Here is a 20739-nt window from a genome sequence, read left to right on the forward strand (position 1 = left end):
GTTTCTAAAGAAAACCATCATATTTCATAACAAAGCATGCTTCTGCCATCAAAACGTGGAACACCATTCTCTTTCTTTATCATTCCTACACCTCTGGACAAATTTTTAAAATAATCGTTACACGAAATTTTGAGTTACGCCCTTTTAAAGCGCCTTACCCCTAATAAATTAGGGTTTCTACAGAATACCATCATATTTCATAACAGAAGCTGAAGTCCCAAATAATAAAAAGTACTATTAATAATGTTACAATTTGATACTATGCACTAATATTACAGAATTTTGTATTAAAATTAGACGAATAGCAAACAATAAAAAAAACAGGGAAATTACCGGAAATTCGCTTAAAACTGGTATTAAAAGTCCAGGATAATCATTACTATTGTATTTTCATGAAAGTTAATGTAATTTTTCTAAAGCATGATCTATACTTTTTTAATCTTACGGTACTAGATACGGAGGTCGAAATTAAATCAAAAGAATGAAACTTTTTTAAAGATTGCTTAGAGATCTTGAATTCTTTTTAGATGTGTTTAAAGAGTTATAATTATTTTTATAAAATGGGGTTTTCTATTATATTTTATATAATATATATCCTTCCTAACGAATCGTAGGTAAAGGCTCAGTAACAGTGCACGGTTTGGGTTGAAAATGACCCCAATTTACAAGGAGGGTGCAATTTGTGAGGACGTCCCACTCACATGTCCATCTTGCTAATCGGACATCTTCGGTAATATGTTGCTATAGCCTTGTTATATGTTAAATATGTTATTTAACATATAAATATGGATATAAATATGTTGTTTAAAAAGGTCGTTTTTTGCGTGACGAAATTTGTGCATCGCCACTCCATATGACTAATATGAACATGTCTATAAAATAACAATACAAAACACTTACGTCCCACGCTATGAATGGCAATTGATACAAAAATGATTGCTTTCTACATGTTTGAAAATATTACCCTTATATTAGCGTAATGGTCAATTTTTATACAAATACCAATACAAATAGTCAATATTAGCGCATAGTATAAAATTGTAGCATTATTTTTGATACTTTTTATTATTTAGGACTTCAAGGCATGCTTTTGTTATGAAATATGAAGGTTTTCTATAAAAACCCTGATTTTTTAGGATTAGGCCCTTCAAAAGGGCGTAACTCAAAATTTCGACTAACGATTACTTTAAAAATTTGTCCAGAGGTGTAGGAATGATAAAGAAAGAGAATGGCGTTCCAGGTTTTGATGTCAGAAGCAGAGATGATATACAGATTTTTCTGTATTATACAGATTTTTTACCTTCTATACAGACAAGATACAGAGTACAGAAAATACAGATTTTTGAAGTTTGATACAGATTTCTCCAGAAAGCATAAAAATTGAAGTTATTTTCAAAAAAATCAATGGAAACTTTATGAATTGCTGCTTAAACTTTTAAAGAATTATGAAAATTTGTACATTTTCACTCATGTTTTAGAAAAATAAAAACCTATAAAAATTTTAAACCGTGAAAAAGTAGTACATTTTTGTTAGTTTCCATTGAAATCTAGGACTCTCGGTGTCTGATATACCCTGAAAAACGGCGATACAGAAAAATCTGTATTAATACAAATTTTTGATAAAAATAATCTGGCATCTCCGGTCAGAAGCATGCTTCTGTCATGAAATATGATGGTTTTCTATAGAAACCCTGATTTTTTAGGGGTTAGGCCCTTTAAAAGGGCGTAACTCAAAATTTCGTCTAACGATTTTTTTAAAAATTTGTCCAGAGGTGTAGGAATGGTAAAGAAAGAGAATGGCGTTTCAGGTTTTGATGGTATATTTTTTTTTATAATAACGGTAAATGAAGCACCGTGGGACTGGAAAAAGAACAACAAGCACCCATCGACATCCTCGTGCTCATCATTCTACCGAAAAAAGAGTAGAAAAGTGAAAGCAGCACGAAGGCAGCCAATTCGATATAGTATAATAGAATACTTCTAGACGCTGTACAAAGTGTAAGTGCAGCTGTCAATGGACTACCCGCTTGGCGCACACCCACAGTTGATCAGCAGGAGTAAATCAATTTTATTTTGTATGGTGAAAAGCATCTAAACTTGAATTACTTGAAATAGAAAGCTTTTACTGAAAAAATATTTGGTAGGCTTAATAGTGGTCACCATTGTGCACAACCACTACCAAATATTTTTTTCGAATAATGTATTCCACTTCGATAAATTTGCCTTTAGATGCTATTCGCTATACAATATTTTTGCGAATTACTTTTAGCGATTTTTCGCGCATAGAAGCTAGCGCCACGTTGGTCGATGCGGAGAGTAGGAAAACAGCCGATGTAGTTAAGGTGTCTTACTGCATCACTAAGTTTTCAAACGAATCATTGAATTTTTGCTTTTCAATGATTGTTTGCCTCGCGTTTTTGAAGTGATAAAAAACTGTCAATGGACTACCCGCTTGGCGCACACCCACAGTTGATCAGCAGGAGTAAATCCATTTTATTTTGTATGGTGAAAAGCATCTAAACTTGAATTACTTGAAATAGAAAGCTCTTACGGAAAAAATATTTGGTAGGCTTAATAGTAGTCACCATTGTGCACAACCACTACCAAATATTTTTTCGAATAATGTATTCCACTTCGATAAATTTGCCTTTAGATGCTATTCGCCATACAATATTTTTGCGATTTACTTTTAGCGATTTTTCGCGCATAGAAGCTAGCGCCACATTGGTCGATGCGGAGAGTAGAAAAACAGCCGATGTAGTTAATTCATTCTGCAGCAACGCAGCAGAAAAAGTATCATCGCAATCACTGCGAGTGAGCATATAGGATGATACTTTTTCATACGAATATTCGCTTTGGTAGCAGAGAATTATCACTTTGAAATTTTGAGGCTCATATCCAACATGGCTGCCGATGCTGATGATGCCGTAAAAAGCCTTAATTCATTGTAATCGCTCACGTAGTGAGTGGACAATAGAGCTGTAAAATAGGTTAAGCTATCAAGAATAAAAAAAAAAAGGTTACGCTATGCGTAAGTAGACGGCGCTCGTGTTCCACGTGTTTTTCACATATACAGCGGCGCCGCCCGTCACCTATCCACTAGAAACATCATGCGCAACACGGGTGGAAAATGCCAGTCAGGAAAAAAGAAGTAAACAACTTGAAATTTGTATGGTGATGTAATCAATTCTCTGTTACTGCAATGAATCCAGAAGAAACGCGTAGGGATAATGATTTTGTTTCTAATTTGAAACTTTTTGTCCCAAGGCACAAATCGCTGCGATGCGGAACAAGTGCAAGCCAGCGATTTGTCACGCAGAAAAAAGCATGGTAAAACCAAAAATATTTCAGGTAAACTCAAATAAATTGTTAATTTGTTCTGGCAACAAAAATAAAACTGTTTGGAGCAAATCGAACGTAACATTTGGAGCAAATTCAATCCATTTTTGAAACTAACATGCATCTTCTGACAGGTTATGTTAGAAACAAATGATTTTTTTTTGTTTTTTTTGTGGCAGGTCGGCCCTACGGAAATATTTGTTTTCCAATTAAATTTACAAAGGCATTTCCTTCTCTAGGAAAACCCACTTCCCGCGTGGCACTTTCAATGCCAACATCATGTAGATAACATACGCTCCCGAAATCAATGGGATTTCGTGGAAACTTTTGGTGAAACTTGACTTTTATGCAAGAAGAAATCTTGTTTGGTGCTGCAGCTGGAACTTGAGAGTTTTGTTTATGTTCTCGACGGCGGAACGGGGGGCTCTTCAATGGGTATTGTTTTTTATTCCTTGTTGGGTATTATAAGTCAGGCCAAACATTTCAATAGGTCCTATCTGCATTTGAGAGGCTCTCTTTGTTCACTTTCTCTTTCAATTATTGCAATGTAATGGTACACTTTTCAACTATTTTTGCAGTACAAATCTAAAGACGATTGTTTTGACCATCGTTCAATGCAAGGAGAGAATCATAATACAAATAAACAGCTGAGATATTAATGAAAGAGAGGGAAACCAAAGAGAGCCTCTCTTCTGCAGATTGGACCTTTAGACATGTTTGGCCTGAAGTCACTGCGACCTGTTTTTAGATCTATTGTGGGTATTGTAGAAATCAATATGTAATTGAGTTAGTTTTAAAAAAATATATTTTAGTTTTAAATATTTTATAAGTTCACCGAATAAACATGAAAATTTTTGTTTCAAACGAACGAAATTTGTCTCCGTGGTCCATACAAGAAAAATGATTTTACTTTTGATGTGGTGGCGCCATCTCTGAGAAAAACAAGCTTTGATTTCTTACTATTGAAAGAGCATCGTCTGAATATTTTTCATTCTAGGGTAAGTGTACCAGTTATGGCCATAGTGGTTCCCTATTTGGCCATAGTGGAAATTTAGAAAGTTTTCAAGCTTTCACGTATTATGAAAGTTTTAGTAACAAGCATTTAAATGCTTCTTGTCATTAAAGCGTTTGAAATGACGCAACATTTGGAATTATATCAAATAACCACTATAGCCCAATAGGGAACCACTATGGCGATAACTGGTACACTCAGCCTAAATACTTTTTGTTAAAACTGTAAACTATTTTAATGAATGCGAAGAAAATCTCGGTAGTAACCTGAACGACATTTCCACCTGAACGACATTTCCAGTAACCTGAACGAAAAGATGTTTTAGGAATTTTCAGAAAGAAACTTTCACTAGATTTTCGGAAACTAACTGATTTTGCTTTTATTTAATAAACTAAAACTGCTAAATTCCCAGGTTACATTATTTTATATATTCAAAATAGGAAAAATTTCATATTTTGAGAATACGGAATAATTTAAAAACACATGATCAATCATGGCAATTGGTCTTTATCAACGTGTATTAACTTAAAGTTAATGCTACACTTAAATAAAAATTAGTGAAATCTTGATAACACACACGGAAACAATAGCATTATATTGTTTCCTTCTTAGGCCTTTTCAGCGCCCCTCTGAGGCTGACGCCCTTGGCGGGGGCCAACCTGGCCAACCGCACCCTACGGCTCTGATTTTGGTCGCCAATTTTGGACTCCGGACATCTTCATCATACCAAATATATCTATATTGCATGGTTTTGGAGCCTTAAACTCCGTTGAACAGCCGCCATCTTGAATTTGAAGCCCCCATTTTGATTATAAGGCTGCCATGCTGCCATCTTGAATTTTGGGCAGACATCGTGTGATTTCTGATCTCCCGTGTTGATTTCCGTACAAAATTCATCAATCATGCTAAAAGTTACAAAAATCGTCATAGTTCAATGTGTCGCATATGATGGGGCTTTGGTTCAGTTTTATATACAATATATCTACAGGTCCTGTCCGGATCACTGAAATGGCCATAACTCCGGAACGTTTTGACCAATCCGGACCATTTTAATAGCAAACAATGCGGTAAAATTCCGGTTTGATTCGAGCTATAACCCAAAAAATGAATGGGTTAATGGGAAGTGCCTTAAAAGTGAGTGAACTTTTTCTGCACACAGACATACATACATACACACATACAGACATCATCTCAATTCGTCGAACTGAGTCGATTGGTATATATGATTTGAACTTCCGAGCCTTTTATCGAAAATTCGATTTTAGAGTGAACATATCCCAAGTAACATTTTAAGTTTTGTTTGGCTCTACAAGAGATCTTCATGACCAATTTTATAAAACTTGTAATAAAACTGATGAATACATCAAAACCTCTTGATAACCTCTTTAAGAGCATCTTTCGGCTAAGTGGACCACTCTCGGAGAGGTTTCGCAAACCGCATTAAAAGTAGCAATAAAACCGTTTTAAAACCTAGTAAAAAAATTTTCCGTTCTCGATTGTAGTTGTTTTTTTTTTCAACAAAAACTATGACAGCTCAAGATTCAGAGAAGCTTCTTCGATGGCAGGTAAAGTTCAGGACGATACATCATTCGTAAGTAGAAGCGGTAATTTCAAAGTAATATTTTAGTTGTTATTGTGTTGGTAGACTTATGCGCATTCAATTTTACCGTGAATATTGGGGTTGTAGAATCATAAAATAATTGCGCTTCAAAAATAGTGAATATTATCATCTTGGAATGAAATAAATCAATTTGTTTATTTAGTAAAACTATCTCGAATCACAAGAAAACTCAGCAGAGAGAGTTTATTTATGTGAGCATGTTATGGAAATGGTGGCAAACTATCAATTTATTGGTAATTTGAGCAAAATTAACTGTTTTCTATTCACGTTAGCTTATTCTTCAATATGGCGACAATCATAATCAGCGAAAATAAAACGAAAGCAAGTTTACTTTGATGATGACCGCAATAAACCTAGAAATGTTGAAGTTCTGCTCTTCCACCAACAGATGTCGTTACTAATCGAACGGATCGCCATCTGTTCAGAGTTTTAACAGTTTTATTGCGGTAATAATGATTGCCAGAAGGCTTACAAATCGGAAAGTTTTGTTTACTCTTAAAATCTGTCTTTATGGATATCTTCAAGTATACTATAAAACATTTTATCAATGGTTTTCATGAAAGCAGTCATAAAACTGCGAGTTTTAATTATTGCTGCAATAAAACCCTATTAAAAATCAAACAAAACCAATCAGCAATGAAATTGTTACTTGGGATAGCCTTTCAATACACTTTGGTGTGCGAGAAAGGCAAAAAACATGAATTGTTGATTAAAATAGCGTACTCGCATTTATAAAATATGGATACGCCTATTATGAAAACTTGTTAATTAGAAGATGCATAATGTTTTCAATTGACAATTTGAGAGATGAGTTAGTAAAAAATCGTGTTCTGGTGAGATTCAAACCCACGACTTCGTATTCACTAGACTAAAGAACAGGTTGAAATCCTGCGGAATAGGAAACGAAGCGGACTCCGAATCTTCACCAAGAATACTCTCTTTTTCACAATTTCATCTTCCTCTCAGCTGAGATGCCAATTGCCAACACACTTGTGTTCGTGCCCCACCTGCTAGACATGGGTAACTCACTCGCGAATCGACTCAAAGAACCGATTCGCGAAACCGAGCGAGTGAACCATGATTCTTTTCAAAAGAGTTACGATTCGCTGGAGTTCATTACGAGTCCAATAAGTTGCGGAAAAATGTTATGACTGCGCACTTTAGTGATGGTTAGAAAAAGAACATCGCAGTCTTTGTCAATCGATTATTTTTCATTCGTATAATGTATAGCCGGCTCGCGCTAGTGATTCGAGTCTTTATTGGAATGAACGAAAATCTGTGTATCATGCATTGCACTGCGTCATGCTAAGAAGGTTGAGTCGACGTCCATACCTTGCGAGCTGATTTTTTTACAAAAACTGGACGTATAAGAAAGGAGTCCACTAACATCGAAATATGACTTTTTCCGTCAAATTCCGGAAATGAGTTAATGAATCGATCATAAGAGTCGACTCTTTTTTGAGAGTGAATCGGAAGCGATTCGCTCTCAAAATTGAACCAGTTTCCCATCTCTACCACCTGCTAACGAACGAAAACGGCCCACCACTAATCGATTTCGCAACATCCAAGAATATAACCACTAGCTATACGTAGTAACCAACACAGCCGTCCTTAACGTTGCACTTGAGATCACTACAGAAGACAGAATCAGAAATAGACCACGTTCTGATTGCGGACGGCACTTCTCCGGCATAACCGATCCATAGTAGTACTAGCATCGACTTTGACTACTACCTGGTGATGGTCAAGCTGCACCCAAAACCCTCCGTTATCAACAATGTACGGTATCGGGTAATTGTATTTACCTACTAAGAATGAACTGGGAACAGGATTTATAGTGTTGGGCAAGTGCGACAACGTGTGATCGGGTGGCAGCCGATCAACGCAAGGATGTGCATGTTGAGAGTTAAAGGCCGTTTCTTCAACTACAGCATCATCAACGTCCACTGCCCACACGAAGGGAGACCCGATGACGAGAAAGAAGCGTTCTACGCGCAGTTAGAGCAAACATACAATGGTTGCTCGCCGCGTGACGTGAAAATCGTTGTCGGCGACATGAACGCGCAGGTAGGAAGGGAGGAAATGTACAGACCGGGCGAAACAGCCTGCACGCCGTATCGAATGATAACGGCCAGCGATGCGTAAACTTTGCAGCCTCCCGTGGTATGGTAGTCCGAAGCACCTTCTTCCCCCGCAAAGATATTCACAAAGCCACCTGGAGATCACCCGACCATCAAACAGAAAACCAAATCGACCACGTTCTAATCGACGGTAAATTCTTCTCAGATATAATCAACGTCCGCACATACCGCAGTGCGAATATAGATTCGGATCACTACTTAGTCGCTGTATGCATGCGCTCAAAACTTTCGACAGTTATCACCACGCGTCGAAGTCGAACGCCGCGGCTCAACATCGAGCAACTTCGTAACGTAGAAGTGGCTCAAGACTACGCGCAGCAGTTAGCAGTGGCCCTACCAACGGAAGAGCAGCTTGGCGCAGCTACACTTGAAGATGGCTGGAGGGACATCCGATCCGCCATAGGTAGTACCTCGGCTACAGCACTAGGCTTCGCGACTCCGAATCACAGAAACGACTGGTACGACGGCGAATGTGAACAGTTGAAAAACGAGAAGAATGCAGCATGGGCGAGAATGCTGCAACACCGTACGAGAGCGAATGAGGTACGTTACAAACAGGCGCGGAATAGGCAGAACTCAGTCTTCCGGATGAAGAAGCGCCAGCAGGAAGAACGAGATCGCGAAGCGATGGAAGAGCTGTACCGCGCTAATGACACACGAAAGTTCTACGAGAAGCTGAACCGCTCGCGCAGAGGCTTTGTGCCACAAGCCGACATGTGCCGAGATAATCACGGGAATATTCTCACGAGCGAGCGTGAGGTGGTCGAGAGGTGGCGGCAGCATTACGATGAGCACCTCAATGGCGACGTTGCAAGTACCGAAGGTGGCGTGGTAACAGATCTAGGAGTATGTGCACAGGACGAAAGACTTCCGGCCCCTAACCTTCATGAGATTGAGGAGGAGGTTGGCCGGTTGAAAAACAACAAAGCCGCTGGAGCAGATCAACTACCAAGCGAGCTTCTAAAATACGGTGGAGAAGCACTGGTGAGAGCACTACACTGGGTCATTACCAAGATTTGGGGGGAGGAAGTATTACCGGAGGAATGGATGGAAGGTATCGTGTGTCCCATCTACAAAAAGGGCGACAAGTTGGATTGCGGGAACTACCGCGCGATCACACTACTGAGCGCTGCCTACAAGATACTCTCTCAAATTTTATGCCGCCGTCTATCACCGATTGCAAGAGAGTTCGTGGGGCAATATCAGGCTGGATTCATGGGTGAACGCGCTACAACGGACCAGATGTTCGCCATCCGCCAGGTGTTGCAGAAATGCCGCGAATACAACGTGCCCACACATCACTTGTTCATCGATTTCAAATCGGCGTATGATACAATCGATCGAGAACAGCTATGGCAGATTATGCACGAATACGGATTCCCGGATAAACTGATACGATTGATCAAGGCGACGATGGATCGAGTGATGTGCGTAGTTCGAGTATCAGGGACACTCTCGAGTCCCTTCGAATCTCGCAGAGAGTTACGGCAAGGTGATGGTCTTTTGTGCTTGCTGTTCAACATTGCTTTGGAGGGTGTAATAAGAAGAGCGGGGATAAACACGAGTGGGACGATTTTCACGAAGTCCGTTCAGCTGCTTGGTTTCGCCGATGATATTGATATTATTGCTCGTAAATTTGAGACGATGGCGGAAACGTACATCCGACTAAAGAGTGAAGCCAGGCGAATCGGATTAGTCATTAATGTGTCGAAGACGAAGTACATGCTGGCAAAGGGCTCCAGGGAGGAATCACCGCGCCAGCCACCCCGAATTCATATCGACGGTGATGAAATCGAGGCGGTTGAAGAATTCGTGTACTTGGGCTCACTGGTGACCGCCGACAACGACACCAGCAGAGAAATTCAGAGGCGCATTGTGGCAGGAAATCGTTCTTACTTTGGACTCCGCAGAACTCTACGATCGAATAAAGTTCGCCGTAACACGAAGTTAACCATCTACAAAACGCTGATTAGACCGGTCGTCCTCTATGGGCACCCTACGTGCAGAGGACCAACGCGCCCTTGGAGTTTTCGAACGGAAGGTGTTGCGTACCATCTACGGCGGAGTGCAGATGGAAGACGGGACTTGGAGAAGGCGAATGAACCACGAGCTGCATCAGCTGCTGAGAGAACCAACCATCGTCCATACCGCGAAAATCGGGAGGCTACGGTGGGCGGGTCACGTCATCAGGATGTCGGATAGCAACCCGACTAAAATGGTTCTCGAGAGTCATCCGACCGGTACAAGAAGACGTGGAGCGCAGCGAGCTAGGTGGGTCGACCAAGTTGAGGACGATCTGCGGACCCTACGCAGAGTGCGGAACTGGAGACAAACAGCCATGGACCGAGTGGAATGGAGGCGGCTACTATGTACAGCAGAGGCCACTCCGGCCTTAGCCTGACCGGTAAGGTAAGTACTAAGAAATTTTCAAAATGGACATCGTTCTTCAATTTAGTTTTCTTTATTTCTAAATATTTAGGAATGTTCATTCCTAAGTGTATCAAGCCAATCATAGGCCACACCTCTGCAGCCTTCCAGTTCAATTTTCCCGGTTTTCCCACTCAATCTTACCGGCCACCCAATCCAAATACTTCCCGAATCGTGTGTAAATGGCCGGCATTTTCTTCGCACCGCAGATTTTGCCCCCCAGACTGACGATACCCACCAGATGCCATCGATTGTTCATGATCATCATCAACGGGCCACCGGAGTCACCTTTGCAGGAATCCTTCCCTTCTACACCTCCGGCGCAGAGCTGCAACTCGGTGAAGGTTACGTTGGCGGATGTAAACGCTCGGTTGCACGTCTGGATTGTCTGCCCCGGCAAGGTAACCTTCATCTTTCGGCGACTTGGAAGTCCTGTGTGTAAAAGGATTGGTGAGGATATAATGATAGGATCGTATTGTTTTTGTTGATCTAGTAAACTAATCTGAAGGTTATAAGCATTAACAGTAGTGTCCTATTTAGACTTAGAACCTGCATGATAAGGCAATTCTGCATAACAACATGTTACCTACCTGTTTCGGTACTTCCCCAGCCTGCCACATCGAACAAGCCTCCTTCAAGTTTTATTGAACCGTCCATCTCAGGTGTGGGTATGCATATTGGAGCAACAAGTTCCGTTCGTTCTACAGTTTTATTCAACTTTATAAGAGCGATATCGTTGACTTGATTTAGATTTCTGGATAAGTAGTTCTCGTGTACTATGACTTTCTCTATTGGATAATCATCCTGGTATTCCACATAACATCTGGTTTCGCTGCAATCTTTCGTTTCATCCAAGTCCCATTCTCCAAGACGAACTTTATACCTGTAAGTTTCCAATTAGATAGCATCGGATGTAATAATTCAAGCAAAGCATACAACTCACAGCTTACGGACGCGCAAATTCTCTACGCAGTGTGCAGCAGTCACCACGTATCGTTCGTTGATCAGTGTTCCGCCACAGCCATACCTTTTTCGCCCCCGCGGATCTTTGTATACGAGCAATGCCGTCCAGGGATACTCTTCCGGTTCGGTTTCCTCACCACCTAGGATGTGATTCTCCAGCGTAAGACGTCCACAATTTACTTCACTTCCCAGTTCCGGGCAGCAAACTAGTGCTCTCCCATCCGGCAGGTCACCGCAACGGAACTTATTCAAGTAAAGTGCATCGTCCTTAGACACTTGGTTGCGGAAAATTTTAAGTATAAAACTGCAGGTTCTGACGAGCACGCATCGACCGTGGCTTCCACTGGGTGTGGTGCATGGCTGGTTGATTTCAAGGCTCGCTCCAGTCACTGTAATCAACGCAGAAGTTCTTAATATAACGTATGAAAACACCAATCAAATGTACGGCGTACCGTCTATGACAATCAAGCCGTACAGGAAAACTGAGAGCACTATTTTGAGCATCTCTGCCGCAACAGATGAATGAAGTGAACTAATTAGACGCAAGATGCTTATTGCGTTCCTCAGAGGATTCCCCGAACATTGAGCGTTTGTCTGATAACGAGGCAGTCATGGGGATCCCTCCCATTTGTACAGTCCGTCATTCCATGGGAAGCAACTAAAAAAAATAATACTTCTCTCATCGAACATCAACCAAGTTCAAGTAATGACCTAGGATTAATTATTATTGAATGTTTAATTTTCACAGTATAAATATACGTTGAATGTGGGGTCCAATTATGAGAAGTTCACACAAATACGGCGTTGAATTTCACATGGACTGCCCAAAATTTTACTGAAACCATTTCAGTGCTCCAGTAGCTGATATGTAGTTCGTGTTATAAGCATGTATTGTGATGTGTGGGAATTCCCAACCATTTATTTCGTTCTTTTGCACCGCTGTAGAAATCCGTTCTGCCTCTCTCGTTTTTTTTTTTGAACCCATTGCCCAGCGACCTTTTTTTGAGATTAAAAGCCTAAAATGCTCAGTAACTTATTTTGATAGCAGCAACTTTTGCGGTTACCGTGGAGAAAAAAATCAGTGTCTTCGACATAGTTGTTCAGGAGGACTCTCAAATATGTTGTCACAGCACAGAAAACAGACATCCAAACCAAGCTTCAAAACTGTGTAAGGAATTAAACGGTCATTTTTTAAATAGAAACACAAGCTGCTGCTGCCAAGTTCCCATGCTGTTGTTCGTGGTTAATGTAAAACATATGTATTTGTGTATAATATTTCAAACTTGTCACTGATTGAAGCAACTTGCTGTATGGTGGCGCGGTGGCGCTAGTATTATCAAAAATATGAGTTCTTACAAAGCTTTCCAGTGAAAACATGTTTGTTCTAGTAGACGGCTCTAGTGAGAATTAATCACTGTTTTTTTTTTGGAAAACACCTTTTTTTCATTTCTGAGCTATGGCCAATTTTGTTGAAAAATGTCCAAATGTGCCATATAAGCCTTTTCTTTGAAAAATCATAACTCAAGAACGAAGCATCGTAGAAACAAAGTTTTTTAATGAAAATGAAAGCAAATTTTCTTAGGAATCAAAAAAAAATAATATGAAGTGGAAAAAGTTTTCCACAAAAATTTCCACCGTTGAGAAAACTTATAAAGAAAAGCCGGAAAAACTATGCCTGTAGTCGCGAAAATTTTTCAAAAACATATTTTTGAGAAGATCATTTTATAAGGTTTGATCGCTGAAATTTTTGGTATGAAAAATGACCATATAATATGCGTATATGGACATTTTTCACAAAATTAACCATAACTCAGGAAAGAAAAGTAAGTATATTCTAAAAATTTCAGCGATCAAAGCTTATAAAATTACCTTCGCAAAAATATATATATATATTTTTAAATTTTCCGCGAGTTCGGGCATAGTTCTTTCGATTTTTCTTTATGAATTTTCTCAACGGTTAAAAATTTTGTGGTAAACTTTTACCACTTTACATTTTTTAAGATTTCTGAGAAAATTTGCTCCTATTTTCTAAAAAAACTTTGTTTCTACGATGCTTCATTCCTGAGTTATGATTTTTCAAAGTAAGTAGTGTCAGGAGTAAACAAAAAAAAATCCACCTGACAAGGGAAGGTTACGATGGTGTCCCCGGGGATTTCAACCAGACTATTTTTGTTGCATTCTACATGTGGAAATATGAATAAATCCAAAGCATTTCGGGTGATGGGCCAGTGGTGTAGTCAGGAGAGGCCCTCAAAGGGAAAAAATAGGCAAAATATAACATTATTGAAAATGCTCAAACGTCATCAAAATGCAAATTTCACAATGTATTGAAGTAGAAACAGGCAGAATATGCATGAATACATGATTACATATCAAATTTAATTTACCATAGGCGTTGCCAGGGTAAGAACCAGTTGAATTTATTTTAATAAAAATGTATCACTTTGTTCATCACCCATCCCACCCTGGGAACGCCTATGGTAAAATAAATATATTATGAAATCATGTATTCATGCATATTCTGCCTGTTTCTACTTCAATACATTGTGAAATTTGCATTTTGATGACGTTTGAGCATTTTCAATAATGTTACATTTTGCCTAATTTGTCCTTTTGAGGGCCCCTCCTGACTACACCACTGGCCCATCACCCGAAAGGCTTTGGATTTATTCATATTTCCACATGTACAATGCAAAAAAATAGTCCGGTTGAAATCCCCGGGGGACACCATCGTAACCTTCCCTTGTGAGTTTTCCGGAAAAATAGGCGAACCTGAATTTTTCCTAATTTTTTTTTGAATTTCAAATAACTCAACGTACATATGTACAAATGGGTAAATTATTGGTTAAATAGTAAGAAATCAAAGCTTGTTTTTCTCAGAGATGGCGCCACCACATTAAAAGTAAAATCATTTTTCTTGTATGGACAAATCGCTGGCTTGCACTTGTTCCGCATCGCAGCGATTTGTGCCTTGGGGCAAAAAGTTTCAAATTAGAAACAAAATCATTATCCCTACGCGTTTCTTCTGGATTCATTGCAGTAACAGAGAATTGATTACATCACCATACGAATTTCAAGTTGTTTACTTCTTTTTTCATGACTGGCATTTTCCACCCGTGTTGCGCATGATGTTTCTAGTGGACAAGTGCCAGGCGGCGCCGCTGTATATGTGAAAAACACGTGGAACACGAGCTCCGTCTACGATCGCATAGCGTAACCTTCGCCGTTACTTTACACTGTTATCACGTTTACCGCATTTATCAGAAAAGCGCCTCTACCGGCACTCTAGCAAAAACGCAGCTGATTGCTTCCCATTGGGAAAAAATCCACAGCTCAGGTGAGATTTGAACTCACGACCCTTATTCGCTAGACAAATGCTTTACCGACTAAACTGCCGAGCCAATTAATGACCCGGCAACTTAGTTGTCATAAGGTAATTCAAATCTCATCGATCTATATCATCTTCCCCTAAACCGCAAATATAACCATCTCTGTTGTACATATGTACGAAGAGTGAAAGCGATTTGCTTATTGTTTGAAACTATTTGCCTATCGTACAGGCACCGCTTCCCCAACCACTTGTAGAGGAAGAACAATCACCAGCAAAAGAAATCCAAGTTGAACAACTGTTTCACAATCCCTTGTTATAATGTATAAAGCAAGCCCCAGTATATGGACAAGGGCGGTGGCTATGAAAGAAACGACCGTTTGTGAAAAATAATTTCAAGTTGAATTCTTTGACAATGTTGATCAGGTGCACCGCGAAACATTTCTTTGCAAAAAAGTGCACCGCAAGCGAAAAGGGCTGAAACCCCTGACCTAAATAAACATACTCTGCTATTCTGTGCTTTGGGTAATTGCTGTGCTCAGTCAATAATTGAGAAGCTGTATAAATGATTATTTGCTAGAACTAACTTGAACTATTGAAATTTGATGTTAGAAAATTCGATCCTTAGCCGGTAGTTTCAATTTATAGATGTCGGATGGATGAATGAATTCTCGCGTTTAGTATCATACAGGGGTTCTACAATGATCGATTTCTCTTCGTCGATTTTCTCTTCGGATTATTCCGGAAAATACGACCAATATTCGGATGATCTCTCGGTGTATTTCGGTGAAGGACGACTAGGACTAGCATCTAAAACAATAAAAACAACCAAAAATGATTTGCAGGCCAAGTTATTAGCTGAAGAGAAAATCGATGAAGAGAAATCGATCATTGTAGATACGCCCGTATGATACTGAGCGCGAGAATTGGTCTTATTTTTGCTGCTTGCCATGGAATGACGAAACAGTGATTCCCCATTACTGTTTCATTATCAAACGTAAACCGGATGTGTTGTGGATCCCATTGAGCATCGGAACAAACTCTTTCGCATTCTACAACTATCAGTCCACTTGAATCATTTGATGCTGCAGGGATGCTTATAATAGTGCTTTCAGTTTTCCTGTACATCTTGACTGTCTCACACGGTAGGTCGTAAACTTAATTGGTATTTTCATATGTAGCTTTGAGAAATTCTACGCTCATTACAGTAACTGAAGCGCGCCTCAACCAAACATGCACTACACCCAGTGGAAGCCACGGTCGATGCGTACCCGTAAAAGCCTGCAACTTTATAACTGCGATTATCCGCAATAAGTACGCATCCCAAGACGACAAACGCCACTTGTACAATTTCTTTTGCGGCTATCTGCCGGGAAGCAGGAAAGTGCTGGTTTGTTGCCCAGAACTTAGAAGTGAAGCAAGTTGTGGACGCCTTACGCTGGAAAATTTCATCTTAGGTGATGAGGAAACCGAACCGGAAGAGTATCCCTGGACAGCAATGCTCGGCTTCCAAGATTTCTTGGGGCGGAAAAGCTACAGTTGTGGTGGAACACTGATCAACGAGCGATACGTGGTGACTGCTGCCCACTGCGTAGCCAGTATGCGCTACCGGAAGCTGTGAGTTGTCGGATTTGTTTAGCTGATGTTATCCGGTGGTATCTTAACATAAAAGTTACAGGGTTGATGTTCGTCTTGGAGAATGGGATTTGAATACAACGCTAGACTGCAGCAAAACGGAATGTTTTGTAGAATTCCAGGATGATTATCCGATAGAGAAAGTCATAGTCCACGAGAGATTCTCGCTCAACAACCTTAACAAAGCCAACGATATCGCTCTTATAAAGTTGAATAAGACTATAGAACAAACGAAACTTGTGGCTCCAATATGCATACCAACACCTGAGATGGACGATTCAATTGAAATTGAAAGAAGCTTGTTCGATGTGGCAGGTTGGGGAACAACCGAAACAGGTAGATAATATTTTGTAGAAATGCCTAAACCGTACCTTCAAGGTACAATAATATTGCAGGATATAAGTCTACTGGTAATGATTACGACCTTCAAGATTAATCACCAAGACCTACAACCTGTAGTAGGACAAGCAGATGATACCCTTATTTTCATCAATCGCAGGATTTTTCAGTCGCCGGAAGATGAAGGTTACCTTACCGGGGCAGAGAATCGAGTCGTGCAACCAAGCTTTTGCATCCTACAACGTGTCCTTCACAGAGTTTCAGCTCTGCGTCGGAGGTGTTGATGGGAAGGATTCCTGCAAAGGTGACTCCGGTGGCCCGTTGATGATGATCATGAACAACCGATGGCATCTGGTGGGCATCGTCAGTCTGGGGGCCAAAGTCTGCGGTACAAAGAAAACGCCGGCCATTTACACACGTTTCGGGAAGTATTTGGATTGGGTGGCCGGTAAGATTGAGTTGGAAAATCGGGGAAAATGAATGGTATGACAAAGATCATACCGGTCTCTTTGGTGGGCTTGATATTCTAGGGAATGAACTTGCCAAAATAGTTAGAAACATAAAATGAAGAGAGGCAATCGTTTTTAAAAACTTGAAATAAATATGATTACACAGCGTAACAAAAATTAACTTTTAGTCTGTCTCAAAAGCAAACTTATGTGTCTCTGATTAATTTAACCCTCGAGCAGTCGCGTTTATGGTTGAAAATTGAGACTGCACAAACCCTTTAAAGTTTGTATGGGAATTACTATGGGAAAACGATGTTTTTCATTCAATTGGCCGTATAATTTCCTCAACTGCCCTAGAGGCTTAGTTGACCCTTGGTACTCCTAGGATACTCTATCAGCTACAACATTGCCGAAAACCGCATACAAATCGGACGCCACATTAATTAGTTATCGATTTCTATCCAACCGCACAAACTTAAACAGTGATCCTCCAGCTTTCCAGCAGGCAACATTGCTGCATATGGCGCCAAAGATAGCACACTGAAATCATGGCTACTATGTTCCACTGCAAAATGCAGTGATGCCCACCGAATAGATTAACCATCATGAGTGAAGATTTAGATTCTGGATAAAAATCGGTAACTAATTAATGAGACGTGCGATTTGAATGTGGTCTTCGGCAAAGTTGTAGCTGACAGAGTAACCTAGTAGTACCAAGGGTCAACTAACCCCCTAGGGCAGTTGGAGAAATTCTACGGTCGATTGAATGAAAAACATCGTTTTCCCATAGTAATTCCCATACAAACTTTGAAGAGCTTGTGCAGTCTCAATTTTCAACCAAATGAGCTCAAATTTTGTGAGAAGACATAGAATCTGGTTACAAATCGAATAAGCGGTGTGGAGCAAAAACGATTTTTTGAACCACGCTAATGACTACCTGCAGCGACGCCGCGCTCACGCTGTGTACCACATGCGTACATTTTTTATAATGCGTGTGCTCTGTACACGACGTGACCGCTCCCGGGTTAATGGAAAGTTTTAGCATTTTTTTCTAGGTTCATTAACTTGCAGACATTTGGTGGTCGACTTGTCTTCTTCTTCTTCTTCTTCTTCTTCTTCTACTTCTTTATGGCTCTACATCCCCACGGAGACTTGGCCAGCCTCTCTTCAAGTTAGTGTTCTTTGAGCACTTCCACAGTTATTAATTGAAGGACTTTCTTTGCCTGCCATTGAATGAATTTGTATATTGTGAGCCAAGCACAATGATACACTATGCCCAGGGAGTCGAGAAAATTTTCCCGACTGGAACGGGAATCGAACCCGCCGTCTCCGGAATGGCGATCCATAGCCTTAACCACTAGGCTAACTGGCCGACTTGTATGGCAAATATTATACCCAACATAAAGATAAAGGCTTTTTTATTCTTCGATCACTTAGCCTAATTTACAGCTCTATTGTCCACTAGGGCACTGCGAGAGCGATTCCAATTGGAAGTTGTACATACACTTTGTACAGCGCCTAAATGTATTCTGTTTTAATTGTACTACATCGAACTGGTGGCCGTTGTGCTGCTTTCACTTTTCTACCCTATCATGGTAGAATGATGAGCTCGAGGATGTTGATGTGTGGCTGTTGGTTGTTCCTGTTTCCAGTCCGATTGGGGGTCCATTATGAGTTGCCGTTTGCCGATGTCCAAGTATCCGGGTTCATTTGAGCCATGGGCTCAGAAGAGGGTCAGTGTCAGCTGCTCTCAGGGGGAAAGAGCAACTGACGAAAGTGCCGGGGCTGGGATCGAACCCATGACCATCTGCTTATGAAGCAAACGTGTAGCCACTACGCCACGGGCCCCGGCAAAGATAAAGGCTTGAAACTATTGATTTCACAGCGTCACATTTGGTCTGTCTCAAGAGCAAACTTATGTGTCTCTAACAGATTTTGGGCCGCTGAATCCGCATCCGGGCTCAGATTTGCTCCAGCACGTCACAATTTTGAGCTATACCTCAATTTATAAGGCAAAACATGCGATTTTGGGCTTTTTGACTGCAAATCATGAGGCTTGGAAAATTGTTTTTGAACCAATTAAAAGATAAATGGGTCAATCACAATCTAAATTGACGACTCGTGTAAAATATTTTGTTTTACCAAATCGAATTTGATAGTTATAAGCGATTTTTGTTAGGTAGGGAATCGCGCCACTTGTGCGGTGGCTTCTATATTAGTCTGTTTTCCACTATAACTCAGTCAAATTTGAATCGTTTATCGTTTTTCACATTGATCAAATTGGTGTGGAGTACTAGATCACATATGAACGATTTGAATTACGTCATCAAAAAGCTGTCAGATTTCGGGAATATATCACCTTCTTCTGTACACCGTGGACGGGGCTACCTTCAAGGTGGTGGAGGACTTCGTCTACCTAGGATCGTTAATGCGAATACGCGTTAGAAGTGGAAGTCGGGAGCCTACTACGGGCCACATAAGAAGCTGCGGTCGAAACAGATTCACTCTTGCATCGAACGAAGGTGCCATGTAAAAACGCTGATAAGATCGATGGTTCTCTACGAGGACGAGGCCTGAACTATGCTCGTGGAGAAAAAAAAAAGTTCCCAAACTGTCAATTTAAAAATGTTATGGTACTTGTTCGGCAACAGTCAGTGTTCTTGTCGTATGAGCGAGGTAAGACGGAATGATTAGTTGCATGAAATAACGTGCAATATTGAAACTTGATTAAAAATCTATCGATCCGTAGACGGTGGCTTCAATTAATAAATGCCGGATGAACGAAACATTTTTTTTATTGTTTTAGGTACATGGGACGATGAAGGGGATTTCCCATAACTGTTTCATTATCAAGCGAACATCCAATGTGTGGTGAATTACATTGACATCGCAACGAACTCTCTCGCATCCTACAGCTAATCAGTCCACTTGAATCATTTGATGCTTCAGGGATGCTTAAAATAGTGCTCTCAGTTTTCCTGTACGGTTTGACTGTCTCACACGGTAAGTATTATACACGGTGTTTACATATGTAGCTTTGATAAAATCTACGCTCATTACAGTGACTGGAGCGCGTCTCAACCAAACATGTACTACACCCAGTGGAAGCCACGGTCGATGCGTACCCGTAAAAGCCTGCAACTTTATAACTGCGATTTTCCGCAACAGGAACGCTTCCCAAGACGACAAACTCTACATGCATAATTTCTTTTGCGGTTATCTGCCGGAAAACGGGAAAGGTCTGGTTTGTTGTCCGGAACTAAGAAGTGAAGCTAGTTGCGGGCGTCTTACGCTGGAGAATCGCATCCTAGGTGGTGAGGAAACCGAGCCGGAAGAGTATCCCTGGACAGCAATGCTCGGATTTGAAGATCTCTTGGGGCGGAAAGGCTATAGCTGTGGTGGAACACTGATCAAAGAGCGATACGTGGTGACTGCTGCCCACTGCGTAGACAATATGCGGTTTCGGAAGCTGTGAGTTGTCGGAT

General features: G+C 40.5%; 4 protein-coding genes across 6 annotated transcripts in view; 2 read left to right on the forward strand and 2 right to left on the reverse strand.

Annotated features, from left to right (window-relative positions):
• Nucleotides 1–20739, reverse strand: part of LOC109413884 (large ribosomal subunit protein eL13) — a 258035-nt gene that overhangs the window by 233957 nt on the left and 3339 nt on the right. The window lies entirely within an intron of this gene.
• Nucleotides 1–20739, forward strand: part of LOC109413880 (CLIP domain-containing serine protease B4) — a 105151-nt gene that overhangs the window by 83437 nt on the left and 975 nt on the right. Inside the window, exons 1-3 of one of the 2 annotated variants that reach the window (XM_062856610.1) lie at nucleotides 19916–19930; nucleotides 20061–20257; nucleotides 20317–20725. In XM_062856610.1, the coding sequence (XP_062712594.1) occupies nucleotides 20206–20257; nucleotides 20317–20725 (461 nt within the window). In that variant the 5' untranslated portion in view covers nucleotides 19916–19930; nucleotides 20061–20205. Of the gene's footprint in view, nucleotides 1–19915; nucleotides 19931–20060; nucleotides 20258–20316; nucleotides 20726–20739 lie in introns of those variants that run through there. The other variant, XM_062856609.1, reaches the window with a different exon arrangement.
• LOC115270913 (CLIP domain-containing serine protease B4-like) lies at nucleotides 10555–12099 on the reverse strand. Its single transcript, XM_029880250.2, has 4 exons — nucleotides 11956–12099; nucleotides 11484–11892; nucleotides 11131–11423; nucleotides 10555–10972 (listed from the first exon to the last, which is right to left on the reverse strand). The coding sequence occupies exons 1-4, from the start codon at nucleotides 12005–12007 to the stop codon at nucleotides 10653–10655; spliced, it is 1074 nt and encodes a 357-aa protein (XP_029736110.2). The 5' UTR covers nucleotides 12008–12099; the 3' UTR covers nucleotides 10555–10652.
• On the forward strand, nucleotides 15533–17557 carry LOC109401985 (CLIP domain-containing serine protease B4). Of its 2 annotated transcripts, none has more exons than XM_029880269.2 (4): nucleotides 15533–15976; nucleotides 16040–16448; nucleotides 16510–16802; nucleotides 16966–17544. In XM_029880269.2, exons 1-4 carry the CDS (start codon nucleotides 15925–15927, stop codon nucleotides 17283–17285), a joined length of 1074 nt encoding a protein of 357 aa, XP_029736129.1. In that variant the 5' UTR covers nucleotides 15533–15924; the 3' UTR covers nucleotides 17286–17544. The 2 variants fall into 2 exon arrangements, with proteins under 2 accessions (XP_029736129.1, XP_062712595.1); XM_062856611.1 differs by lacking the exon at nucleotides 15533–15976 and having other exon boundaries at nucleotides 16085–16221; nucleotides 16289–16448; nucleotides 16966–17557.

The sequence above is a fragment of the Aedes albopictus genome, chromosome 3 (genome assembly GCF_035046485.1).
Source record: "Aedes albopictus strain Foshan chromosome 3, AalbF5, whole genome shotgun sequence".
NCBI lineage: Eukaryota > Metazoa > Arthropoda > Insecta > Diptera > Culicidae > Aedes > Aedes albopictus.

Bases quoted from the DNA above. Each gene is read 5' to 3' on its own strand.
- LOC109401985 (XM_029880269.2), top strand. From the start codon at position 15,925: ATGCTTATAATAGTGCTTTCAGTTTTCCTGTACATCTTGACTGTCTCA. The intron at 15,977-16,039 runs GTAGGTCGTAAA...CGCTCATTACAG, and splicing joins CATCTTGACTGTCTCACACG to TAACTGAAGCGCGCCTCAAC. The intron at 16,449-16,509 runs GTGAGTTGTCGG...TAAAAGTTACAG, and splicing joins AGTATGCGCTACCGGAAGCT to GGTTGATGTTCGTCTTGGAG.
- LOC115270913 (XM_029880250.2), bottom strand. From the start codon at position 12,007: ATGCTCAAAATAGTGCTCTCAGTTTTCCTGTACGGCTTGATTGTCATA. The intron at 11,893-11,955 runs GTACGCCGTACA...CGTTGATTACAG, and splicing joins CGGCTTGATTGTCATAGACG to TGACTGGAGCGAGCCTTGAA. The intron at 10,973-11,130 runs GTAGGTAACATG...TTTTACACACAG, and splicing joins CTGGGGAAGTACCGAAACAG to GACTTCCAAGTCGCCGAAAG.